This window comes from Cavia porcellus, unplaced genomic scaffold (genome assembly GCF_034190915.1).
Source record: "Cavia porcellus strain 051 isolate PalLab524CR breed Dunkin Hartley unplaced genomic scaffold, mCavPor4.1 scaffold_9, whole genome shotgun sequence".
Lineage (NCBI taxonomy): Eukaryota > Metazoa > Chordata > Mammalia > Rodentia > Caviidae > Cavia > Cavia porcellus.
Window position 1 is genome coordinate 65,032,325 of NW_026947492.1, and position 25,098 is coordinate 65,057,422.

Consider the following 25,098-nt stretch of genomic DNA (forward strand, 5'->3'; position numbering starts at 1 on the left):
ACGCATTGTACAACCCAAAAGGATCCCCAGCTCCCACCTCAAGTTTCAAAAATAGGGCAAAACTTGTTTTTAAAAAAAGCAGCGCTGATTTATTTTATCCTGGGCCCAGCGACACAGTGCAGCTGGAGACCGCAAAAGCTGTGGGATTTCCCCCTTTATTTGCAGCCTTTAAATATATCTCACAATTTACAAAGTAAGGGGTTTGGGTGTGGACCAGGAGATAGGCTAGTAGGGAAGACTCTTTTCCTCAGCAATAGAACAGAGGAGTCTAGCAGCAATTAACAACCTTAGATACCTTATTTTAGCACCATATCTGTTATTTGCAGAGGGCAGAGATGGTTAACATATCAATTAGTTTAGGACCCCACGGATTTACACTTCTAGAGGAGAGCGTTGATTAACATATCAATTAGGTCACCCAGAGAAAGGAGGGGGAATGGGGAAGGGAGAAGAGAGAAGTGAAACATATATACAGAACAGTTAGGGTCACATTTACAGGTATTTTGGCATAATAAAAACATAACAAAGTTCTTTTTCCTAGTGTACAACAACGCACTCTTGCATACAAATACCAATTGAATCATTCAACATTGAAGGAGTAAAGGGGTTGGCATTGTTTTTCCCATGTCTGTAATATAGCAGTAAGGCATAAGTAGGAAACCTTTTTTGTAGCCAAGCATTGAACTCAGGAACTTTTGCTGAGTTATGAATGATATTGAGCTATCTAATTATGCAAATAAAAAAGATAAACAAAGCATCTGTTTTATTCCTATTTGCTAAATATTCCCTAGGTGCCCCTGGGTTGATGCTGCTTCAGAGCCAGTGAAGGTCTTTTGGAGAGAATGGAAGACAGATTTAACCAGCCTATCCACCCTCTGCCTGATGCACAATCCTGTCTTCCCAGATAGCTCATGAACTTTGTTTCCATAAGGAATGCTTAAAGAAGGAAGCATAACTTTGTAATAAACTACTTTCCTTATTGGAAGAGAGCATATATTAAAAGGCGAGTTGGAAATAGGATGCTTTTCTCTTCTCTAGATACAGGTAGAACAATCAACTGGAGGAGCTTATCCCTGTGCACTGGGGAAAGAAGTTTTCAGGCATCTGTCTCTCACTTAATTATCTAGGTAATATTTCCTAGTAACAGGATAAGGCTATATTCATTTCAATTTCTATATGTTTGAAGCTTACAAGTTAAATCTGTAAATCATCTAGCAATCACACTTTATCAGCTGGTAAAGGCACAGAAGAGGTAAAAGCTATTTACTGTTAATTAACATATGTAAGGCACAAATGTAAATCCCTTGCTACTAGTGTGAACAAGGGTCCTAAACTATCTCAGTCTAATCTCTGAAGGTGGGGAAAGTAGTCTAAGTGATCTGAAATTCCATTGAAAAGTTTAGAAATAAGGATAGAAGAGTGGAGATTTTCAGTGGTCATGAGCAAATGTCTACTGAGGAGCTTTTGAGTGTCCACCAGAGTTGCTTTGGTCAGGAACCCTCAATTCTCAGTTTCTATCAGCTCAGATAATAACCAGAGATCAGTCTCCTGAAAGGAATCCTGTCATCTGTCTGGTCAACATTCCATCCACTCCATTGGCCATGGGCTTCAGTGGGGATTCACCAAAGAGATGCTGGGGAAACCTGTCCTGTTTTTGAGGGTGGCACTTGCTATAAGAACAATTAATTAGCTGGCAGAGTAATCACACTGTTTGTCAAAATTTTATAAGGAATACTCAGAAGCCTGAGCTAGAGCATTACCTACTGCTCTATACATTTACAGTACAGGGTTTAAAGTCCACAAGTTGAGAGGTTGGAGAGCCTCCTTTTTCTAAGTGTGTTTAGGTCCCCTATGTGTGCTGCTTTTGAGGATCACTTCTTCTGCTGTCACAGGAGGCTGGTTCTCCCCACTGTGTCTCAAGTTTAATCTCCAAAGAAGATTTGCCCAGAACAGAGCCAGGATATGGCTCTTATGTGTGTTCTTCTAGGCAGGCACAATTCTGATCAATGTCTCATCTGACCCAGAGATGGGTTATGTGTTCTTTATCTAAGATGACTTTCCTGTCTTTGGCATTAACAACACTCATTTTCTATGGGCTTAACTAAGAAGTAAAACGTTTGAATAGTCTAAAGTTCTTTCTGACTTTACCTGCCTCTTCTCCATAAAGAAAGTAGAAAGCGGAAAATGAGTAGAGGTAAAGTCGAAGATGGGAAACTGAAGCAGAACAGGCTTGACATTCCCTTTAGAGTATAAAGAAGGATCAGAACCATTCGGTCTCAGTGAAACCTGTCCTCCAAGTCTTGAAGTCCAGCCACCAGCCTAGTGCCGCTCAAATGGTGGAAGGAGGCCCGGTTTTCACGTGTATTTTCTAAATCTGAGCTAATTTCCGTTTAAGAGAACCATTTAATAGAAGATTCCATTAAAGCCTATCAGAGGTGTTCTAATATTTTTTCTTTAGTGTTATTGTCTAAATATAGTAAAGCAAGGAGTACCAGTAACTTTAGCAACAATTTGAATTTAACTTGTATAACAACAAAATAATAACCATAATATGCCATTAAAGAAAGTGTTATAAATTTCATGTGTTAATTTAGATTCGTATTATTTTAATAAAAATACAAGAAAAGCAATTAAAAACAATGGGCAAATAGCAAGCAATTGTCGCAAATAGTTATAAACAACTGGCAAAGACAAAGCAAAATATGAAGCATAAAAATTTGTTATATAATTGAGTCCCAGTCCAGAGTTTTTAAAGCAAAAGCCAACCCTCACCTCTGTCCAGTGATGTCAGTCTTTGGAGACATCAGTCTCCCCCTCAGTTGCCAGGTATCTGCACTGACTCTTTGAGGACCTAGCCCTGTGCCACTGCCTATAATACTTTAACTGACTCATCTGCCTGCAACAAAATGAACTGGGAGCTACTGTACTGCCTACGTTTTCTGAAACAGTGGTTTTGATAGTGAGTATTGCTTTTCCTTAGGGTTAGGTGTAATTCTCAAGGAAAGGAACTTGAAGTTGTGTGTAAGTTTTAGAAATTCACTTGCCTTTTTGTAATACAGAGATTCTTATTTTATATTTGCATTTTTCAATGCTTGAAATTAATGTCCTTTGAGCATTGTGATCATTTCATTTACACTGCTAATTCTATTGGTTTCATTTATGTACAATACTAAACACATTTGCTTCTATAAATAATTTTATGCCAATTTTTATGCTGTTCTTTCTCATTTTCTTTTTCTTTCACCTGATAACTTGTCGTATATTTCATTGACTCCTATACAGTAACTACCGTTATCAGGTTTTTATTTATTTGTATATTACAATTCATTTATTTATAATTTGCTGTTCTTGAGGTATAAACAAGACCGCTCTGTCATATATATGTGTGTACATACCAGAATACACCAATAAATAATGCACATTAATTTTAAGAACATGAAGAAATGATGGTATAATTGGTCAAAAGTAAGCCATAATTTTATTCAAACCTTTAAACTTCTAAAAGTATGACTTGATAGTAACAAAAATAAATTCAAAATTAATAATAGGAAGTTTATAAAATCCTTAAACCTTTAGAAATACAGTAATACATATCTCAATCAGTCAATCAGTTGAGAAGTAGTTTGATAATCAATAACTCAACTCCCTTTAAGTAAAAGGAATTACAAGTTAAATGGAAAAAAAGTTTAAAGGGAATGTAGTTTACAAGTGAATTTTATTAGAAAAAATGTCATTCTTCATCCAAATACTATTTATGTAAACATCATTTTAGAAATGCCTTTAAGTTCCAACATGATGATTTGAAACTCCAACCATAAACCATGCAGAATTCAAATTATCACAACTCTAGAAAATAATGTGATTCTCTTCATGAACATGAATATTTGACAGATCACTGCTGGGTTTCACAATTCGGAAGAAAAATATGGGCCACACATTTATGAACTACCTTTGCTATTCTTTCCTTTATTTCTTAAGGTATAAACAAACTGCTCATTGCTTTATATATACTTACGTAGAAAGCAGCAGAATACAATTGTAAATAATACATAGTTATTTCAAATAAACGTAAGGGAAATGTTATAATTCAACAAAAGGCAGATCCTATCATAATGAAGGTATAAATACATTGAAAGTATTCACTTAAACCAATGAACTTAAATTTAAATTAATAATAATATTTACCAAAAACCTTAAGCATTTTCGAATATGGTACCACATATCTTGGTACTTCATGAGATAGATCAGATTTCATAAGGAACACTGACCTCAGTTTTAATTAAACAAGAATGAAAACGTAGCAATAAAATGAGGTGCGGCAAAATCAGTCCTTAAAGTTAATTCATAAATGAAAATATACATAGTCCAAAATTAGTTTAAAAATTAATACAAAGTATTTTAAATCAACATGTAGAAATATAATAAATCAATTAACAAAAAGGAAAGAGAAAATAAAGAATTCTGACTCATTCGGTATTGCTACTAGTCTCTTTATAGCCACAGAGCGACAAATTTGTAAATAAATGTTCTTATATTCCAGAATTTTGACACAAAATAGCATAGCACATACCCTGCATAATGTTACAGTCCTTAAAAATAATATGGTCTTCTTTTTGATCAAGAATATTCAACAGATCACTGCAGGGACCCATGATCCAAAAGAAAAATCTGCGCCACATGGTTACGAATTACCATATTTTTTACCCCATAGACAATAGGGATCAGAGCAGGTGGCAGCAGCAGGTAGATGATAGACATAAGAATGTGCATTGAAGGAACAACATGTCCAAAACTATGACTAAAGAATGAAAAGAAGGCAAGAATGTAAAATTCAAGAAAAACAAAAATATGAGCTGTGCAGTATTAAATGCTTTGAGCCTTGCTTCCTTCTGATGGAGACGAAAAACAGGCTGAAAATGCAGGGTATGAGATACGAAGATAAAAATCATGTCAAACCCCAGAATGCTGAATCCCACAAGAAGATCACATATCTTGTTGATTCGGACGTCTTCTGCAGCCAGCTTGACCACAGCCATGTACTCACAGTAGCAGTGGGCGATGTGCACAGAGTGGAACACATGCAGCCTTTTGATGAGAATGGGAAGCAGAACAACCAGCAGGACAGCTCGGATCACTCCCATCATATGCCCCAGGATGGAAGGTGTGAGGATGGACGTGTGTCTCAGAGGGTCACAGATGTCAATGTAGTGGTCAAAGGCCATGGCCAATAGAATTCCAGACTCTATGCACTGCAAAGTGTGGATAAAGAACAGCTGGGCTAGGCAAGCATCAAAGGCCATAGAACAAGAGTGGGACTAGAAGATGGCAAACATCTTGGGAGCAATGGCTGCATGGAGTCCAATGTCAGTGTCTGTTAGCACAGCCAGGAAGATGTACATAGGCTGGTGCAGACTGTGTTCTACAGGGATGATGATCAGCAAAATGATCTTTCCCAAAAGTGAGACTATGCACACAGCACAGAAAAGGAACCCAATTCAAAATTGTATGTGCTCTAGTGCTAGAATCCCAATTAAGTTTACAATTTTCAGATTCACATAAGACATGGTCATAGATTTTATAAAGGTTAGTGTTTTGTCTTTCTGTAGTTGATTGTGATGCCTGTAGAAAAAAATATGAATGGATGATGACAAGGTCTCATTCTTTAGTGTCATTCAATTGCTTTGTTTATGATTCCATGAACTACATTGTGTACAGTGCAGTGCTTGCTGTGTTAGTTGGATCATAGTCTCATGAAGTCTCACAATACATGTTATGATAGGAGAAGGTAAAATTTTGGCAGTACCTGAATCATCTCTCTTGGCTTTCTCTGTCTCTCTTTGTGTCTCTGTCTCTGTCTTTCTCTCTGTGTCTCTATGTCACTGTGTCTCTATCTCTCTCTATCTCCAGTCCTCCAAGTGAGCTTCATTTTGAGGTCTTTTTAGATGTCTCATTAAATTAATAAGTTACCCAAGCGTGCTTCTGTCTCATCCTCCCATGTAATCACACTAGGCTCCCATATGACTCTTGCTAAAGTCGCTGACAGTATTGATATTTACATCTTGTCTGACTTCTAGATCAATGTATCTAGAATACTCCCTTTAGATGTGTCACCTCTTTCCCATTCTAGAGATAAACACATTTTGTCACACTTAGCAGTTTTTATGTAAGTCTTGATGACTCACAATGTAATACCACTCAGCCTCACTGTGTAGGCACGCTTCTCCTGCAAGCAGTCACTTTTATATTCTCCAAAGGAATTTGATAGAGAAAAACTTGTTCATCTTATTTATTCACTCACTCATCCATCAAAATATGAATAATCCTCTATTTTCAAATCATGTAGTATCACTTTCAGAGGAGACTGAAAGAACATAGCTTTCCAGTAGAGAGCTATGAGAGCTGGCTCTCAGCGTAAATTTTGGGCCTTTGAGTAGTTATGCTGTGTGTAATAAAATAATGTAGATGACATAGCTGTTTCCACCTGAGTTTATGAATTAAAAAGAATACAGAGGTATAAAATTGATGAAAAATGGACAATTTAAGGAAGTACAGTGTACAATCAAATGCAGACACTGGCTAGTTTGTACTTACCACGAGGGTCACTATACTCTTTGGGCTTGGGCTCTGTGGCACATCTTAGCTTGCATCCTGGTGCTCCTACACTCTCTATGCAATTATTGTATACAATGAGCAATCATCTATCATTTGCATATTGAAGACTCTTTGAATAGAATATCCATGTTCTTTTTAGAGCAATATAAATTCATTCAACAGAGCATTTTTCCCTTTAGTCTCCGTTTTGTTTGTCATTCTACAATTCTTGAAACCATTTATAACTTTTCTTCAATATCTCTCTCACCTAACACTGACTCCTGTCTCTCCAGTAAAGAATTTTTTTCTGGAGGAAGTAGAATTGGTGCTGTGGGGGCTCCTGTTATCTGAAACAGGGGGAATCTCTTGGTCTTGTGGAGTGATTTCTTCAGATTCACATTTGTTTCTTCCCCACCAATATATTTGCTCTACTCTAGATATTTTTATCCTCAGCCAGCTCCCACCTTTGTTTAGAAATTTCATCAGAATCATGGCTGAATATTCATACATAAAGTCCACCAAACATATGCTCAAGGGAATAAAAGCCAAAAGTAAGAAGAAAAACAGAGAGGGAAAAAAAAAAAAGAAAAGGTGAAAAACTCAACTTGATACTGTTGGAATACTGCAGACAGTAGCCAACAGCAGTGATATTTCAGCAACTATCGCCATTGAAATGAATAAAGGAACTTATGTCCAAGCACTTACCAAAGGGCTTTTTAAACTGGCCGCACCCATAGAGAAGTTGATGAAAGTCTTAGTCCTCCAGAGAAGTTTACTGCTGCCAAACTGTCTCATTCTACAACTTCCCTGAAATCTGGCTATAGAAATATCTTGGTATCAATTCAGATAGACTTCTTGTTGGACATTCAGAAGCCTTTGAAACAAGCGATCAGCGGGAACCAGAGTTTCAAGATGGGAAAATGGCCTTATTGACCTCATATATTTGCTTTATTAGATGCAATGAAACAGGCAATAAAGAAGCAAAAAAGGAAAACAGCAAGAGAAGAAGAAATGATAAAGATTAGAACCTGAGCTGAAAGGGAAACCAAGAAAAAGATGACACCCCAGAAGACAAAGGAAAGCAAAACAGTGTGGAATCAACCATGTAAAAAAAAAAATTCAGAATTTCCAAGATCATGAATTCAAAATCAGCAAAAAGACAGTAAAATTCGTTAAAAGGCATGGAAAGGTGGATGAGACACATCTGCCAGGAGAGACAAGATGAAAGATATTGCAAATGACCAGGAATTTTGTTTCTATGTAATCTTTCTTTTCATAAAATATTCAGTGATAGTGCTTTATACAAAAAAGAAAAAAAAATATTGGTGCTAATCTGGTCATAGCTCTTCAGCCTAGAAAAAAGAAAAAGCAACACTGTACCAATAGTAGTGAAAACCTCTGTTTCTGTTTTTCTCTAGATGGAAATTTCTTGAAAAGTGTCTGGCAAGCTCTAGTTTCATTTTTACATAAAGTGCATTTTTATTGATGGAAAGGACACTTTTAAGAATTTAGCAACCTTAAAATGTTCTGTGTAATGATTCTTATATGAAGAAAAGCGAAGCAGGACCACTGAATTTTGTTGTTGTTGTTGTTGTTGTTGTTACAGTAATACAATAAACTGTGGTCAAAACAGTCATACAATGGGTTAAGGAATAATGGTTGTTAAAAACCATTTTCTTTGATACTTAGATACAGCATTTAGGTGTGTAGCATGGGAGAAATAGGGAAGTAGGTTGAAAATATTTATAATAATTATGCTGTGATTTTCTAGAAATTATAGAAAGTGAAAAGGAAATATATATCTTAAGCTAAAATGTTATTCAGTAATTCCTAAGTTTAAAGCTATAAATTGATATCGTGCTACCTATGAAATATTTTATAATACTTTACTAGTTACTTGCCTGTTGTTTAACAATTATTTAAAGTCATTAGTTAAAAATCAGAAAGATGGCAAGAACTATTTCTTGACATTCATTTACCATTTATTTTATATATAATCCTTATCCAGGGCCTATTCATCTGCATTATAAAGACACTGGCCTCACTTACACCAATATTGTATTTCATAGGACAAGGTCCACAATGATTTATATACTTAATGCATGTGATGCTTTGGATAACCTGATATGTAAACTTATGAAAATTTTGCTATTTTCCCCAAATAGAAACAGGCTGTGGAATTTTAGTGGAAGGAAAAAAATAACCACAAAAAAAATGAAAACTTAATGATAGAAATGAAGAGTACTCCATGTGACTGGGTATTCCAGGGCAAATAGATTTCCTCCAGCATTTTTACATCTAAGATTGCCACTTTTTCCAAGCACTCATGAAAAGATTAAAGTTGAATTAAGAATGTGACATAATAGTTTCAAGAATTTTTTGCAAATAAAAATAGTTGAATTGCTTAAGAAAAAGTTTTATAATAATTATCTTTTTTGGTTTAGTGCATATTGAAATTTAATGGTTTAACTTAAAAATGGTTTCGTTAAAGTCATATCTTTTTTTTTTTTTTTTTTTTTTTTTAGTCTTTTTCATTGTATTGGTACTGAGGATCGAACTCATGACCGCCTGCTTGCAAGGCAGGTGTTTATGCCAGTCATTTCTTTTAAGGAACAAGAAGCTATAAGCTTGATGATCTTGGTTTTTTAAAAATATCTGGTATCACAGAATGTGTTGTCTCATTCCTACTGGTAGCTAGAAAAAGAAAAAAAAACTATGATTTTATAAAATGAAACAATAACAAATGAGGAGCCTGGTGCACATTTTGCCTGAAGCAGGAAAGGATGCTCTGCTGGACAAATAGATCAGACATTAAGTCCTTCAAAAATATGACTCCTTTGTCTTTTCCCTGCTATCTATACAACTCTAACATCCCCTGTATTTACAGAGAAAGTAAGAATAGGTTGCCTCTATATTACATCTTTTTACTTTCAAAAACATCAATATATTAATTGGAATTCAATTAACTAGGATCTAGAGAGCTGGAGAATCTTGCCTGTACCATCAACTACCTGGCAACCTGAGATACAGGAAGATGTTAACTAAATACCTATAAAATAGTGGAAGTTTATCCCCTAATTTATCTCCTCATAATTTTGATTTTCAGTACTGGGATGGAACCCATGGCCTTTCCAGTGACTATTTCTATTTCTATTTAGAGACATAGTCTTTCTTCCATGTTGCTGACTAGCCCTGGCGAAGGTTGAATGTGTGATTTTCCCAGTGTGCTGGAATTACAGACATGTACCACCATGACTGGTTACTTCTTCTTTGATTAAAAAACACAATTATAAATATAGGGGAAAAGTATTTTTAAAGAATGCATTGAGTAAAGCTAGATTTAAAATTCCTTTTCTATTAATTTTTCCTAAAACACCTGCCATCAATGCAGTTACACAGTTTAGAAGCAGAAAGTTACCTGGGGACCTGAGCACTGACCTGGTGCATGAACAGATTAATTGTTTCAATTTGTTTTCACCCAAAATTCTCAGTGAATGCATATATCAATATCACTACTGTATATAAAGGTTGGGCTGATCTCGTAGCCTCAGTATCTTTTCAATGTCCCTAGTGTCTCATCCTCCTGAACACAGGCTTTTTTTTTACTGGGAGATCTGAGCCCTGTAAAACAGAGCAGAAGGTTTCCAATTTTCACAAAAAAGGAGTGTCCCAGGTTAAGAATTAGGAAATACCTGGTCTTCAGTCACACTCAGAGCAAGCCCTTTCTGAATGTTATTAAAAGTGAGAATGAATTAATTTAAAGAGGAAAGCAAGAAGAGGAAAATGAAAAATGTATTTATACACAAGATACTTAACAATAGTCATATAGCCAGTTTTTCTTAGTTCATTGAACAGAAAGGTTTGCATTAATATTGTTTGGACAAGATATCATGCCTATATTTTGGACTGTGAAATAGTACTACCAAGAACAATACACAAAGTGTTAATTATTGTAACCCTCCTAGTAACCTGTTTTGAAGCTCTGTTATATTTTTTATTTTAAAATAAATATATGATTTTTTGTAATAGGGCAATGAAAATACTTATTCTGAAAATTGTCATATGAAAAAGTATGAATGAACAAAGAGAGATTCTTATGAATACTAATGTTGCTAATAGTATTACTGTTACATAATAAATGTTACCCTGTTTCCAAAAATTTCAGGTTTATTTATTTTTCTAACATGCCACGGTCTGAACCACAAGTGATTTCCACCTAGTAGAAAATCTTGCTTCCACTGAGAAGGAACCTACCTCCCAATTTTACTTCTGAATAAAATTTAAATGCATCGTTTTCAGGGACAAGTTTTCTTAAACTCACCAGGTTTTTGTTAGATCACTACCATTAGTTCTTAGGTTACCAAAATTTACTTAACTCAGAGAGAAGAGAATAAAATATTTTCAAGTATTATCTATGGTTTTCTTGATTGCATTTTCTTTTTTTTTCTTGTCAAATTATTCACAAAGTTATTAATGCTAGGGTTTTTTAAAATCCATTTCACTTAATCCCTCAAACTCAAGTCTTATCAGTCACCTACACTTTCTGGGAACTACTCATCTCCCTCATTCATACCATATGTACACACAAATGTGATTAACAAAATATTGCCTCTCCTTCCCAAAACATTCTAGAGGCTCCGATTTAACCTATTGTATAATTAAATTTCAGGGGCAACTTTTAGATCAATATTATTTTTTCACATATTATTACATTAATATATTTTCATCTTTTTCTCCACTCAAATATTTCATACAAAAAAGCCCATATAGCTACTTTTTGGCCAGTAGTTCCACGGTTTGCTATTTGCTCAAACGAAAAAAAAACTTGTGAGTCTGCAAAAAGATATGCATTTTAAGTGTAGAGCAGTTTTTGAAAACTAACAGTAAAATGGAATTATATTATGTATGCATTTTTATATATGTAAATATACATATTTTATATATATGTATATATATATATATGTAAACATGTATGTGTACATGATAAATATATAAAATAACTTGGTTCACAAATGATTCTTTTCACCAAAAATTTGGATCATTATCTGAAGCATCCAGAAAAGTTTTGCTTCCCTTTACAAACTCCATATTGAGCAATGATTAAGACTGTACCATCTTCCCCAGAATCATGGAACAAACGAATGATTTAAGTTCATGACTTGAGATTATATATATATATATATATATATATATATATATATATATATAGCATTGGTACTATTTTTAATATGTCATTAACTTTATTCTATATAGAAGAGACAACCTTTGCAAGGCTATAGACCATTAACAGAGATTCAATGTAGTCATATTTTCATTTTGTTAAAATTGATGTGTAATTTGTTTGACGTATGAGTTTAATAGGAAAATGTTGTAGAAAGGAAGCAGATTTAACAGTAATTATAATTACTTAAGCTAGAGACATTGTGTACATCTCCTTGGATCAGAGATATATCAGAATTGATTCCTTTTTCCTTCTATCACTTTGAAACTTTTCTGTACTTTCTAGTTATAATCCATGTACAGAGTCCATTTAGTGATCTCCAAAAATTCTGTGTCTACATATAAAGCCATGCATTGCTTTGACTAAAGGCATTATCTGAGTCTAGGTTGATATCATTAAAAAGGCAACCTTCTGTAAATGGTGAGGGAGCCATGAGGGCAGGAAGAAGCCAAATGCTTGATAATGTGCTCTAGTAGCAAGTGAAGTTTCCTGACGTCAGACATGCTCCCTGGTCACACCTACAGAATGGCCTGATTTGTTTGAAAGGATCTTTCATGAATACATTCTGTATATGACAATGGACACTCTATCATGGTTCAGGTATTTGAAGTATACATTCTTCATTTCTTTTCCCTATAAATTTGGAAAGAGCTGAATTTAAAAATTGTGTATTTGATATATGAGCACGCACACACACACACACACACACACACACACACACACACACACACAGAGAGAGAGAGAGAGAGAGAGAGAGAGAGAAATAGAGAGGTGTTTTTCTCTCATTCGTGCAATTATTACTTCCATTTAGATATTTGTTGTATGTAAGTCATTTCTCTTTCTGTTTTTCCAGTTGGAATGAAATTTGTCCTCACTAGAAGTGTATGCACTAGAAGAAATTAGCAGAAATTAATGTGTACACTAGGGAAGAAAACTTTGATTGCAATGGAAACAAATGAGTTTCAATCCTCTCACAAAACCCCAAATTTGAAAACAAAGCTGAGATTTTTCTTATTCCATATAGAATGCCTGTGATCAGAAATTCAGACAATAAGAAACATTTATGAGGCTGTGGATTGGGAGAGGAGATTTCTATAATTTTTGCTGTGATTATAAATTAGTACAACCACTTGGAAGTTAATACGGAAAAAAACCTAAATTAGAAATTTTATTTGACCCAGCTTCATTTCTTAAGGGTATCTCCCCAAAGACCTTCTTAATGTATCACATTCACATCTGCATGCTCAGGTTTATAGAAGCAGAATTCAAAATACTGCCTTTTGGAATCAGCCTGTCTACCTAAAAGCAGATAAATGACTAAAGGAGTAGAGGGATAGATAGATAGATAGATAGATAGATAGATAGATAGATAGATGATAGGTAGATAGAAACTGAAAGAGAGATTACTAAGGATCAATAAGTATAAAGTTGAACCATTAATAGGAACATAGATACAAGTTGAGATCATATAGTTATATTAAATAAGGAAGTTTAAAATTAAGTGTTTTCTCTTATGAGAAAATTACAAAATATAAGTAATTTAAACAGCAAAATAAAAGAGATAACAGAAAACGTGAAGTAGATCTTGAGGTGATTGGAGAGGGATTGAGGGATGGGAGTAGAAGGGCCTCCTACTCCCTAGATGGGAGGGGGAGACACAAATGATTAAGATGCCATATGTAAATCATTACTTATTCAAATGAGCCTGATTATTATGCTTCACAGTCACATGCCAATAAAAGTTTAAATATTAAAACACAGGTGGCTTGACTCAGAGAGCAACTCTGTGTCTCTGTTACTGCACATTTTAGTAGATTTGATAACTAAATTTTATCGTATGTCAGAATTTCATTTGATACTGTGAGAAAATATTTGATCAATTTTCAAATGCCATAAATAACCATTTATTTTTGACCTAAGCATTTCTTGTGATTATATTATAAATTTATATGGTCTTAAATTCTCTCAAACTTTATAAAGAAAAATAATATCTAATTTTCAGTTCATATAATACCTCCCTCTGGATTTGGTGCCAGTGAAGAGCTGGCAACAAGGAATAAGTTTGGGAGACAGAAATGAGGAATGAATAACACGTGGTACCTATGAATCTGTGTGAAGCCATGCATTATCACATAACAAAAGGATGGCTGGCCAATAGTTGAGTATCAGAATTAGAAAATACAGATTCATAGGTGAAAACTTAAAGAACTATGTCACAAAAATATTTGTTTACCAAACAAATATTGTTTACTATTGTTACAAAGACATCATTGTTAAAGCAAAAATTACATTAAGGAACATGGGGTATGAATATATAGATACGAATATATATTTTAAAAAAGTCTAAAGTAATTTTGTATGCACACTTACCAACGGCACTTTAGGCCATCAGAGAAGTATGTAAGTCGAAGAACAGTTTCAACTAATTTGGATTTTTTTCAGTGAATTTGAGTTACTCTTTTTTTAGAAATATTTTCACAACTCCTTGAGGAATTTGCTTAGTCTTGACCCCATAAATAACTGGATTTAAACAAGGAGGAACAACCACATACAGATTGGCCAGAATGACGTGAAAACAATGAGGAACATTTCTACCGAATCTGAGTGTCATGAAGGAGAAAAGTGTAAAAAGTGGGGTGTAAAAAGCTAGGATGAGACAGACATGTGAAATGCATGTGCTGAGTGCTTTGCTTCTGGCGTCCCTGGAAGGGAGGCAGGACACAGCTTGGAAGAGCTGAACATAAGAAAGTGCAATAAGGATTAAATCTATGATGAGTGCTGCAATGGCGAATAAACCATAGATGATGTTGACCCTTCTGCTGGCACAGGCCAGACGAGCGATGCCCATGTGTTCACAGTAGGTGTGAGGGATGAAATAGTGTCCACAAAAGGGAAGTCGTTTCAGAAGAGGACAGAAGGGAATCACGAGGAGGACTGGTCTGCCCACTACAACAGAGGCCATAATGGCTGCCATTTTATTGGTAAGAATACTGGTATATCTCAGGGGGTAACAGATGGCTACAGAGCGGTCAATTGCCATGGCCACAAGCATTACTGATTCCATACCAGTGTAGGTGTCGATAAAGAACATTTAGATGATGCAGCCTTCAAAGCTGATCTCTCTGAGGTTGAACCCGAAGATGCCTAACATCTTGGGGATGGTAGAAGTGGAGAGGCCCAGATCAATAAAAGAGAAAAGAGCAAGAAAGTAAAACATGGGCTGATGAAGATTCTGCTCAGTCTTGATTACATGTAAGATTGTGAAATTTCCCACAAGTGCTATCAGATAGACAACAAAGAAAGGGAAGGCAATCCAGGTATGGAAAGTTTCCAGACCTGGGACACCCAGCAGAAGGAAAGCAGAGGGATACAACACTGACAATGTGTCATTCACAGAGGCCATGATGCTCCTGGGAAGTCTTGGATGATACTCTCTTGTCTTCTTCAGCATTTCTGAGGAGACACAAGCAAATGTATGGTAGTGGGATATCACTATGCCTATTCACATGTCAGTTAAATCCCCAGTACAATAAAAGAAGAAAATTAGTAAATATTAACTGAGATGCTCAAAAGTTGATTATTTAATAGTGAAAACGGAAAGATAGAAACCATATTTTCTGGTGATAATGATTCATGGATCTCTTTAGGTCATTTTTTGTTAATATCCATTAAGTAAAGCAAACCTCTCCAGTAACTAAATTCATCTTACCTTGGATATTGAGTTGAGGAGACATTTATAGAAAACTCTCTTGAGTGTTATGCAATTAGAAAGGATTAGGAGCGGGAACCGGAAGAATTTAGGGAATTTATAATCCAAAAGCTGTGCAATCTAAATGCAGTACTTCTCTCACGTCCCTTCTCCCATGAGTCACTGCTCTCTTTCTCTGCCCAGCTAACATTATGTTCATATTTTTCTATTGATGAGACTTCATGCTTTGGTTGAAGAAGCAATTGTCAGAATTTTTTTGAAAATAAAAAATTTACCTTTTTCAATATAATCAAACAATGCAAAACAATTTCAATAGAGGCAGAAAAATATTTAATAAAATTAAGTATTCAAGTATGATATCATGAAAATGACTTTAAGTAGTGTAGATAAAAATAAAATTTCTTGGTTTGATAAACACAAATGCAGATAATATAATATTGAATCGTCAAGCACTGATATTTTCCTCCACACAAGGGAGAATGAGGTGGTAATACCAATTAGTATTAACTGTATTTAACATTTTACAGAAATTTTTAACAAGTTTGGTATATGAAGAAAAAAGAAATAAGAGGTCAGATCAGAATAAAAATAATTTTTTCTATTTATGAGTAGCATGAACTTTTGCAAATATTTCGAACTAACCAGTTAGCATATCTTTTCGGTAGACAAAAGAAACAATTATTGTTATATAATATTATCAAAAAGTTAAGATTTGATGAAATTTAACAATGTAATTTATGACACAATAAAATTTAAAGTGCTTAGCAGTATGTATTTAAATTTTAGAACCTCATAAATTAAAAATTGTGCTAGTATAGATATACTCATCCAATATATACATGTTTATACATTCATATTTACATACACAAACCATATTTACTTGAAAGACTGAAATATATTAGGATGTTAATTAACCCCAGTTTGATTAATATATTTATAATAATGTCAGCTGATAGCAATAAAGTTGGACATATTTTGAAATAGTCATAAGTTCATCATAAATTCATTAGAAGAATTGAAATGTAGGGATTAGATATTAATTATTTTAAATTTATAAAACTGAAGTAAAAATCAGGTTATTTCTACACAATTCTGAAAAAAATTGATAATAACATAACAATAAATGTACATAGTTAATTTCATTTTTCATGTTTAGATATTTAACTTGATGTTTAATAAATTGACTTGCTTAGTGATCACATAATGATAGGACAGTCAGTTCTAAAAGTCAGACAGTGAACCTATGTAAATTTCAAAAAGAAACCTAATTTTACTTTACAGTACACAGAACATAATAATTACACCAATGATTTGGATCAAGCGTTTAAAACATTAAACACTTAGTATCTTAATAATTTTTGGTAACATTTGAAAAAAGTGATCATTAAGGCATAAGGATAAAAAATAATTTATTACTCTTATTAATTTTAAAAATTACTATTAAGAAGGAAAATTAGAAGATACACATGGGAGAAAATAGTCAAAATCACTATTTATAAGAATAGAATTTACATCAAGAACATATATGTGTATATATACATATATGTATGCTTATAAATAAAATATAAGAGAAACATACAAATAGGGAAATAAGAGTTTTAAAGACCCTGGGTAAATGAAATATATAAATTATTTTAAAATTTGTAAAATCGTCAGGTATCAGTAAGATATGTTACACAATTTGTGACATACCATTACATAGCCACTACAGTGACTAAAATTAAGAAGCCTATAGTCTCAAACTTCGGCAAGATTATTAAGTGCAGGATTCTGTTCCAAACAATGTGAAATAAAAATATTGACATTTTGGCCAAATGTAATGGTTTCTTCTACATTTATTAATACACCAAGTCCTTAGGTCAGTTGAATGCTAGTGGCTTACTCAAGGGAAAGAAAAACAGATGTCCACCAAAAGATTTATGCAACTATATTCATAACAGGTTTATTCATAATTACTCCAAAGAAGCAACCGCACAGCCATCAGAAAGTGAACAGATTTTAAATTCAGAATGTTTATGTAACATATATTTATTCATTAAAAGAAATGACTTAATTGGTTAAAATATAAATACACAAATGAATTCAAAATCATTGTTCTGAATTAATGATTGCTACTAGTTGACCAAACATAGTTACTACATTATTATATTTATATTAAGTTCTAGAGGATAAAATATAATTATGAATTCAAAGTGCCAGGTGAATGGCTGCCACAGATTAATTCAAGGTTTGCTAGGAAGGAACATAAGCGACTGTGGTATGGTAGACAAAAGATTCCAGGTCGACATAGTGGTGTAGAATATATAGGTGCACATTTCTCAACTGTGTAAAGATCAGATTTATACATTAAATATATGTAAATATTCTCATAAAAGAAAACTGAAACGTGGGAAAAGGCAAGAAAGTTTGTAGTTGTTGACACTAGTGTTACAGTTTGTGATTTTCCTTTTACTTTGTGTGTTTCAAATGCTCCATAATAAAAGGGTATAAAGCATAAATTTAAACAAAAGAAGTGAAATTACATAATATAAAACATAACTTGATAAGATAATCAATTTTAGAGCTTGTTTTATACAGAATATTTTATTTGAATAGAATACAGATTTATTCAAATGAAAAAAAAAATTAAGATTGAATTTCAGACTTTTATACTAGTGTTAGAAGCACAGAAACAAGGAACTCTAGTTAACAATAAATATATATTTGATAAAAATACAGTAAATGTTGAATTAAAAATAAGTTAAGGACATATTTCCATTAATCCTCTTCAAAATATTCCCCTTCCCTTGGAACACATTACTGCTACTGTTCTTACAACTTTCTGAAGCAATTTTGGCTTCTTTTGAATGTCTTTGTTTATGTTCTCCTGATTGCCTAGTGGTCTTAACTTAATTAAAAAATCTTTCCTCTTCATCGCCATTTTGACTTTGGAGAAGAGCTGGAAGTTAAACATTGTTATCCAGAGAATACGGTGGGTGAGAGCATGCCACACTGCTTTCATAAGACTGTTTTCCATTTAGTAGTGCTTGGAAGCAGAGTGTTCACCACATTTGGCTCATATTCCATAAAAAGACTCATTCAATGGCTTCAAAAACTGCTTCAGAAAGTGATTAGAATGATCAGATAAGTGTGCAAGATGTGAAGAAAAAATTTGGATATTTAATAACACTATGTATTGTACTCTACTACATTTTTACAATTTTTAATATTGATATATTTTTGATTACATCTCATTCTACAGTGATTTAAATAAAATACCTTTACTTTTAACCTTTACATTACCTTTTAAATTTTTACCTTTACTCTTTTTTTTTTTTTTTTTTTTTTTTTGTCTTTTTTATTTTTATCGGTACCGGGGATTGAACTCACGACTGCCTGCTTGCAAGGCAGGTGCTTATGCCGCTGAGCTAAATCCCCAGCCCTTTTTACCTTTACTCTTGATATTTTCTTTCTTATTTGTACCTCTGAACATTGTTTTACCCTGTATCTATGATACTTCCATCACCAGGAAACAACTACCTGTTTTGATATTTCCATTCTGGTGACTGTAATTCTGAGCTTACACATATTTGGTATCTTTAGCCATCATAAACTGTTAGATATATGCTTCAAAGCCAACACCAGTAGCACATAATTATATTCATTCTGTTCAAGCTAAATAGATTTAGAAGCACAGGATCTCAGCTTTGCAATCCTGGGATTTCTCTCCATGGGTTGAAGTGGAACTAACCAACGAGCTAGCCTCCATTCCCAGTATCATTTCACTGTCTTTTTCATTAGTTTTAAGAACTTGAACTTATGTGAAGCCTGCATGATTAATATAGTTTCAAACACACTGCAACAGCATACTACTATGATAAATACAATGCTCATAGCAGTATGAGGAACATTTGCTAAATGATATCCACTCAGTGCAATATAAATGTACCTTTCCTTAGCTAAAGTGCATCTTTTTTTTTTTTTTTCTAATGTGATTGATAAGAAATTAGTTCACTTACGGTTTAGGGAATTTAGAACCTGGAAATCCTGTTCATGTCTTCATGGTTCCACTTAAAATGAGCTTAGATAAATGGTTCCCTGAGTTTTATTTTATTTATCTGTAGAGGCTGAGATAGTAATAAAATCAAACTTACATGGCTCTATCAAATCCAAAAAGTGTGCTGCTATTATGAGGTACCTAGTAAAATGTGTTGACAATACTGTCTCCTTAAATAATTTCTCATTATTATTTTTCTTGGGTTGTCATTGTATTATACTTTTTAAAAAACCCAACATGTTATTAATAGTATAGAAAATATATATTTTACTCTAGCAACAAAAATATGGACTGGCTACCATCCATTCAGTCTGAGGCTAGTGGAACACTGTATCTCAAATTTTAGTCACTTAAATTAAAAACAAAACAAAAATCGCTCTGATTCTTGAACACAAATCAATACTTAAGTATGACAAATACTGGTATCCCTACTTACCAGCCCAAACAGCAAGGGGCATTTCTAGGCCTCCCATCTCACAAGAATCAGCAGCTCTTTTCAAGAACTCACTGAGGACTACAAATGGTTCTCAAAAGATGGTTATTCATGCTCATTTCTGCAGGTATGCTGCCAACTCAGTGGGGACTTGGGTGCTCCCTCTCCATGATGGTAGATAAACCACAGGGAGCTTAGCATTTTGCACATAGGTATGTCTTTAAGAATATCTGATGTGGGGGCTGGGGATTTAGCTCAGCAGCATAAGCACCTGCCTTGCATGCAGGCAGTCATAACTTAAATCCCTGGTACCAATAAAAAGGAAAAAGACAAAAAACAAAGTGAAACAAAAAGAATATCTGATGTGGCTTTCTGAAAGTCTCCTGCATTTGGCTGCCCTGATTTGCTCTTCTCTGAGTCTTTGTGGAAAAAAAAAAAAAAGTCAAAGTTATAAAATATGACCTGGGCTTCCTTTCACTGGGCAGTGTCCTACCTTGTCTTGCAGTGTCAGGCTGGCCTACCTGCTGAATAACCAGGCATATGTGCCTCTCCTAAAAGACTCCTTTATGAAGAGGAGGCAGCTCCCCAGAGAAAGTGTCTCAGGTCCATCTGCTCAGAGACTGAGATTCTCTGAGGATTTCAGTCACACACTTAAAGCCTGTTGGTTGAAACCTACATCTAGCAAACCAGGAACCCTTGGATACTTTATTTCATGAGAACCCAAACTGTTTATGAGATTCATCTTTATCACCAGCTTTTATACCATTTTATTATTTAAACAGAAATCTCCTTTATATGGTGATAGAGTCATGGGGAAGGAAGAAGTCAAATGTTAGTGCATTTAGGTGCAAGAGAGTTTTCCTGATGTTAGACATGTTCCCTGGTCACAGCTACACAGTGACCTCTGTTGTTTGAAGCTATTTTTATGTACACATTCTCCATATTACAGTGGACCTTCTATCATGGATCAGGTAATTGAAGTACATGTTTTTCATTTATTTTCTTTATAGAGTTGGAAAGAGCCTAGTCAAAAATTGTGCATTGAATACACACACACACACACACACGCACGAGAGAGAGAAAGAGAGACAGAGAGAGACAGAGAGAGAGAGAGAAAGAGAGAGAGAGAGATACAGACAGACAAAGACATAGAGACAGAGCAAGACAGAGAGAGACAAAGGTGATTTTTCTCTCATTCATAATATTATTATTTCTCTTTAATTTTCATATTTGTTGCAAGTTATTAAACATTTTATTTCACAGTTGGAATGAAATTGCCCTCACTAAATATCTGCAGTAGAAGAGGTTAGCAGAAATTGTGTTAGGGATGAAAACTTTCATTACAATGCAAACAAATGTGTTTCAATCTTCTGGCAACATCCCATCATCATGAATACCAAACTGAGATTTTATCTTATTCCATACAGAATGGCTGTGGTCAAGAATTCAATGAGAAATGCTTGTGAGGCTGCGGGGTAGGAGAAAACTCTTCTACAATGCTGGTGTGAATGTAAACTGGTGCAGCCACTTGGAAATCTATATGGAAATAAATTATAAATAGAAATTTCATTTGACCAGATTGCATCTCTTCTGGGTGTCTCTCCATAGACTTAGTTAATTTATCACACTGACATCTCTATGCTCCTGTTTATGGCTGTGCAATTCAAAATAACTACTCTTTGGAAGCAGATTTTTCTATCAGCAGACGAATGAATAAAGGAATTGATAGAAAGATAGATACAGATAGATACTGAGAGAGATAACTAGTAAGACATAAAGAAGTATAATCTTGAGTCATTTTTAAGAAAGTGGAATCAATTTGAGACTACGTTGCTAAACTACAAATATCAGAAAGTTAAAAATTATATGTTCTTTCTTATGTGAGAAACACAATATACAAATAATTCAAATAGCAAAATGAAAGAGAAACAGTAAAATATAAGAGAAATAACCGGAAATATGAGGTAGACCTTGCGATTGGAAGGGAATCTATGGGTGGGAGTAGAGGGCCCAGAGTGGAGGGGGAAGCACAAGTGATTAAGATGCTATATGTAAATTCGCGAATTCATCAAAATGACTATAATTATTATGTACCACTGTCATATTCCAATAAAAGTTTCAATATTAAAATATAGGTGACGACACAGAGAACAACAGCATGGTCCCATTACTAGTTACCAAAGAGTAGTACATTTTTTCATGTTATACAGTGTGGCAAGAAACAAAATTATATGAATGTAAGACTTAAAAATGGTATTTATAAAGAGGATGAAAACATTTTAAGAACTTTATTTTAGAAAATGTTTTTAACAGAGAAGCTCTTTCACAACAATTTATAACATTTGTAAATATATAGTTTGAACCTCAGTGTACCCTTAACAGATCATGCAGTCAGGGGGCAAGCTTCTAAACTTTGTGATTGATTCATGCTCCGATTACGCTGGGATTATGGCTCTGATTGCTACACCCACCCTAACTCAAAAAGAGTCTTCTCTGACGCCCTCCCTTTGTCTCTTGCTGCTTTTGATGTCTTCCTACTACTATGAATTGTTGCCCTCTGGCACAGCAGCCTGCCTTGGAGCCAGCCGATTATGGACTGAAACCACTATAAACATGAGCTAAATAAACATTTCCTTCCTTAATTTTGGGTGTCTGGTATTTTGTCTTAGCAATCAGAGAAAAGTAACCACTTTCAGTTAATTATGTATGTCACTACGATTGGTTTCCAGTATTAGAAAAATATTTACAGAGTATTGGAAACTTTGCAATATGGTTCAGGTAAAATACTCTTGAATCTGGATACAAGAATGTGGTGAATATGGTGGTTCATCGAAAAGAAAATCTCAGGGAACAGCCTGAGAAATTGGTAATGAAAGATAGAAAAAAGACAATGAAAGATTCATTAATGTGACACTATATTCTGAAATTAATTTTGATGATGATTACAAAATTCTGTAAGTATAGGAAGTGTGAAGAAACATGTTTTTAACCTGGCTGAGGTAGTTGCTCCCTCTCTTCCTCAAAATTTTAGGTTTGATAACTGATTTTATCATATGTGAACATATAATTTGATATGTGAGAAAATATTTGATTGATTTTCAAATGCCATAATTAACCATATATTTGTGTCCTCAACACTTCTACTGATCATATTATCTAATTAATGTATTCAATTCTCATAAGCTCTCTCAATCTTTAGAAGAAATTTAATATCTAACATTCTTTTCATATAATATCTGCTTCTGGGTCTGGTGCCAGTGTAGATCTGGTAACAAGGAAAGAGTTTGAAAGTCTGAAAGACAAAAACGAGGAAGGAATAATACCTGGTACATACAAATCTTTATGAAAGGATGGATTATCACGTAGTATAAGTAATGTTGGCTAACAGGTAGTTGAATATCACAATTAGAAAATACTAACTCACAGATCAAAGCTTGAAGAATTATATATCAGAAAAATGTTCCTAGATATCCTACAAATAAAAAAAAATTCTACTGTTGTTAGGACATCATTGTCAAAATAGAAATTAGATTAAGAAATTCTAGGTATGAATTTATAGGTATATACATTTTAATAATGTGTAAATTAATTTTTGTATGGTCCTTTACCAAGATCATTTTTAGTGACCAGAAATGAGTATAAATTGAAACATAGCCTCAAACAATTTGTATATATTTTTTTAATAAATTTGAGTTACTCTTTCTTTACAAATATTTTCACAACTCCTCCACGAATTTGTTTTGTCCTGACCCCATAAATAACTGGATTTAAAAAAGGAGGGACAACCACATACAGATTGGCCAGAAGGATGTGAATGTGACCAGGAACATTTCTACCAAACCTGTGTGTCATGAAAGAGAAAAGTGATGGGGTGTAAAACACTAACATGACACAGACATGTGAAACACATGTGTTGAGTGCTTTGCTTCTGGCATCCCTGGAAGGGAGGCGGAAAACAGCTTGGAGGATCAGAACATAAGAGAGTGCAATAAGAATTAAGTCGGACATGACTGTTACAATGGCGAATAAACCATAGATGATGTTGACCCTTATGCTAGAACAGGCCAGACGAGCGATGCCCATGTGTTCACAGTAGGTGTGAGGGATGATATAGTGTCCACAAAAGGGCAGTCGTTTCAGAAGAGGACAGAAGGGAATCACGAGGAGGACTGATCTGCCCACTACAACAGAGGCCATAATGGCCACCATCTTATTGGTAAGAATATTGGTATATCTCAGGGGGTAACAGATGGCCACAAAGCGATCAATTGCCATGGCCAAGAGCACATCTGATTCCATAACACTGTAGGTGTGGACAAAGAACATTTGGGTGAGGCAGGCTTCAAAACTGATCTTCTTGAGGTTGAACCAGAAGATGCCTAGCATCTTGGGGATGGTAGAAGTGGAGAGGCCCAGATCAATAAAAGAGAGAAGAGCAAGAAAGTAAAACATGGGCTGATGAAGACTCTGCTCAGTCTTGATAACATGTAAGATTGTGAAATTTCCCACAAGTGCTATCAGATAGACAACAAAGAAAGGGAAGGCAATCCAGATATGGAAAGATTCTAGACCTGGAATACCCAGCAGAAGGAAGGCAGAGGGATGCATTGCTGAGGCTGTGTCATTCACAGAGGCCATGATCCTGCTGGGAAGTCTTGGAAGATACTCTGCTGTCTTCTTTAGTATTTCAGAGGAAACACAATTGAATATATGGTAGTGAGATATCATTATGTATAATCAAAGTCAGTTAAATTCCCAGTACAATAGAATAAGAAAATTAGTGAACATTAAGTGAGATGCTCAAATATTGACTATTATTAAAGGAAGACTGTGGAAGTTAGAAACCGTGTTTTCTGCTGGTAATGGTTTATGGTTCTCTTTACATTTTTTTTTTTTTTTTTTTTTTTTTTTTTTGCTAATATCTATTACGTAAGGCAAACCTCTCCAGTAACTAGACTCACCTTACCTTGGGTATTGAATTGAGGAGACATTTAAGGAAAACACTCGAGTGTTATGCAATTAGAAAAGATTAGGATTGGGAACAGAAATAATTCAGGGGGTTTATGGTCCAGGTGTGCAATGCTAATGCTGTACTTCTCTCATGTCCC

The 25,098-nt window shown here is 34.3% G+C and overlaps 1 protein-coding gene and 3 pseudogenes across 1 annotated transcript; 1 reads left to right on the forward strand and 3 right to left on the reverse strand.

The window, feature by feature from the left end:
* Window positions 1–4,635: 4,635 nt before the first annotated feature.
* Window positions 4,636–5,672, reverse strand: LOC100716144 (olfactory receptor 52A1-like; annotated as a pseudogene).
* Window positions 5,673–7,081: 1,409 nt separating this feature from the next.
* Window positions 7,082–7,901, forward strand: LOC100715864 (protein FRG1-like; annotated as a pseudogene).
* A 6,363-nt stretch (window positions 7,902–14,264) lies between these two features.
* LOC100732644 (olfactory receptor 52E4-like) lies at window positions 14,265–15,215 on the reverse strand (annotated as a pseudogene).
* Window positions 15,216–23,683: 8,468 nt separating this feature from the next.
* Window positions 23,684–24,628, reverse strand: LOC134477573 (olfactory receptor 52E4-like). Its single transcript, XM_063255667.1, has one exon. It carries the CDS (start codon window positions 24,626–24,628, stop codon window positions 23,684–23,686), a length of 945 nt encoding a protein of 314 aa, XP_063111737.1.
* Between the last annotated feature and the right edge of the window lie 470 nt (window positions 24,629–25,098).

Excerpts from the sequence above, each read along its gene's own strand:
- LOC134477573 (XM_063255667.1), bottom strand. The coding sequence starts at position 24,628 with ATGGCCTCTGTGAATGACACAGCCTCAGCAATGCATCCCTCTGCCTTC.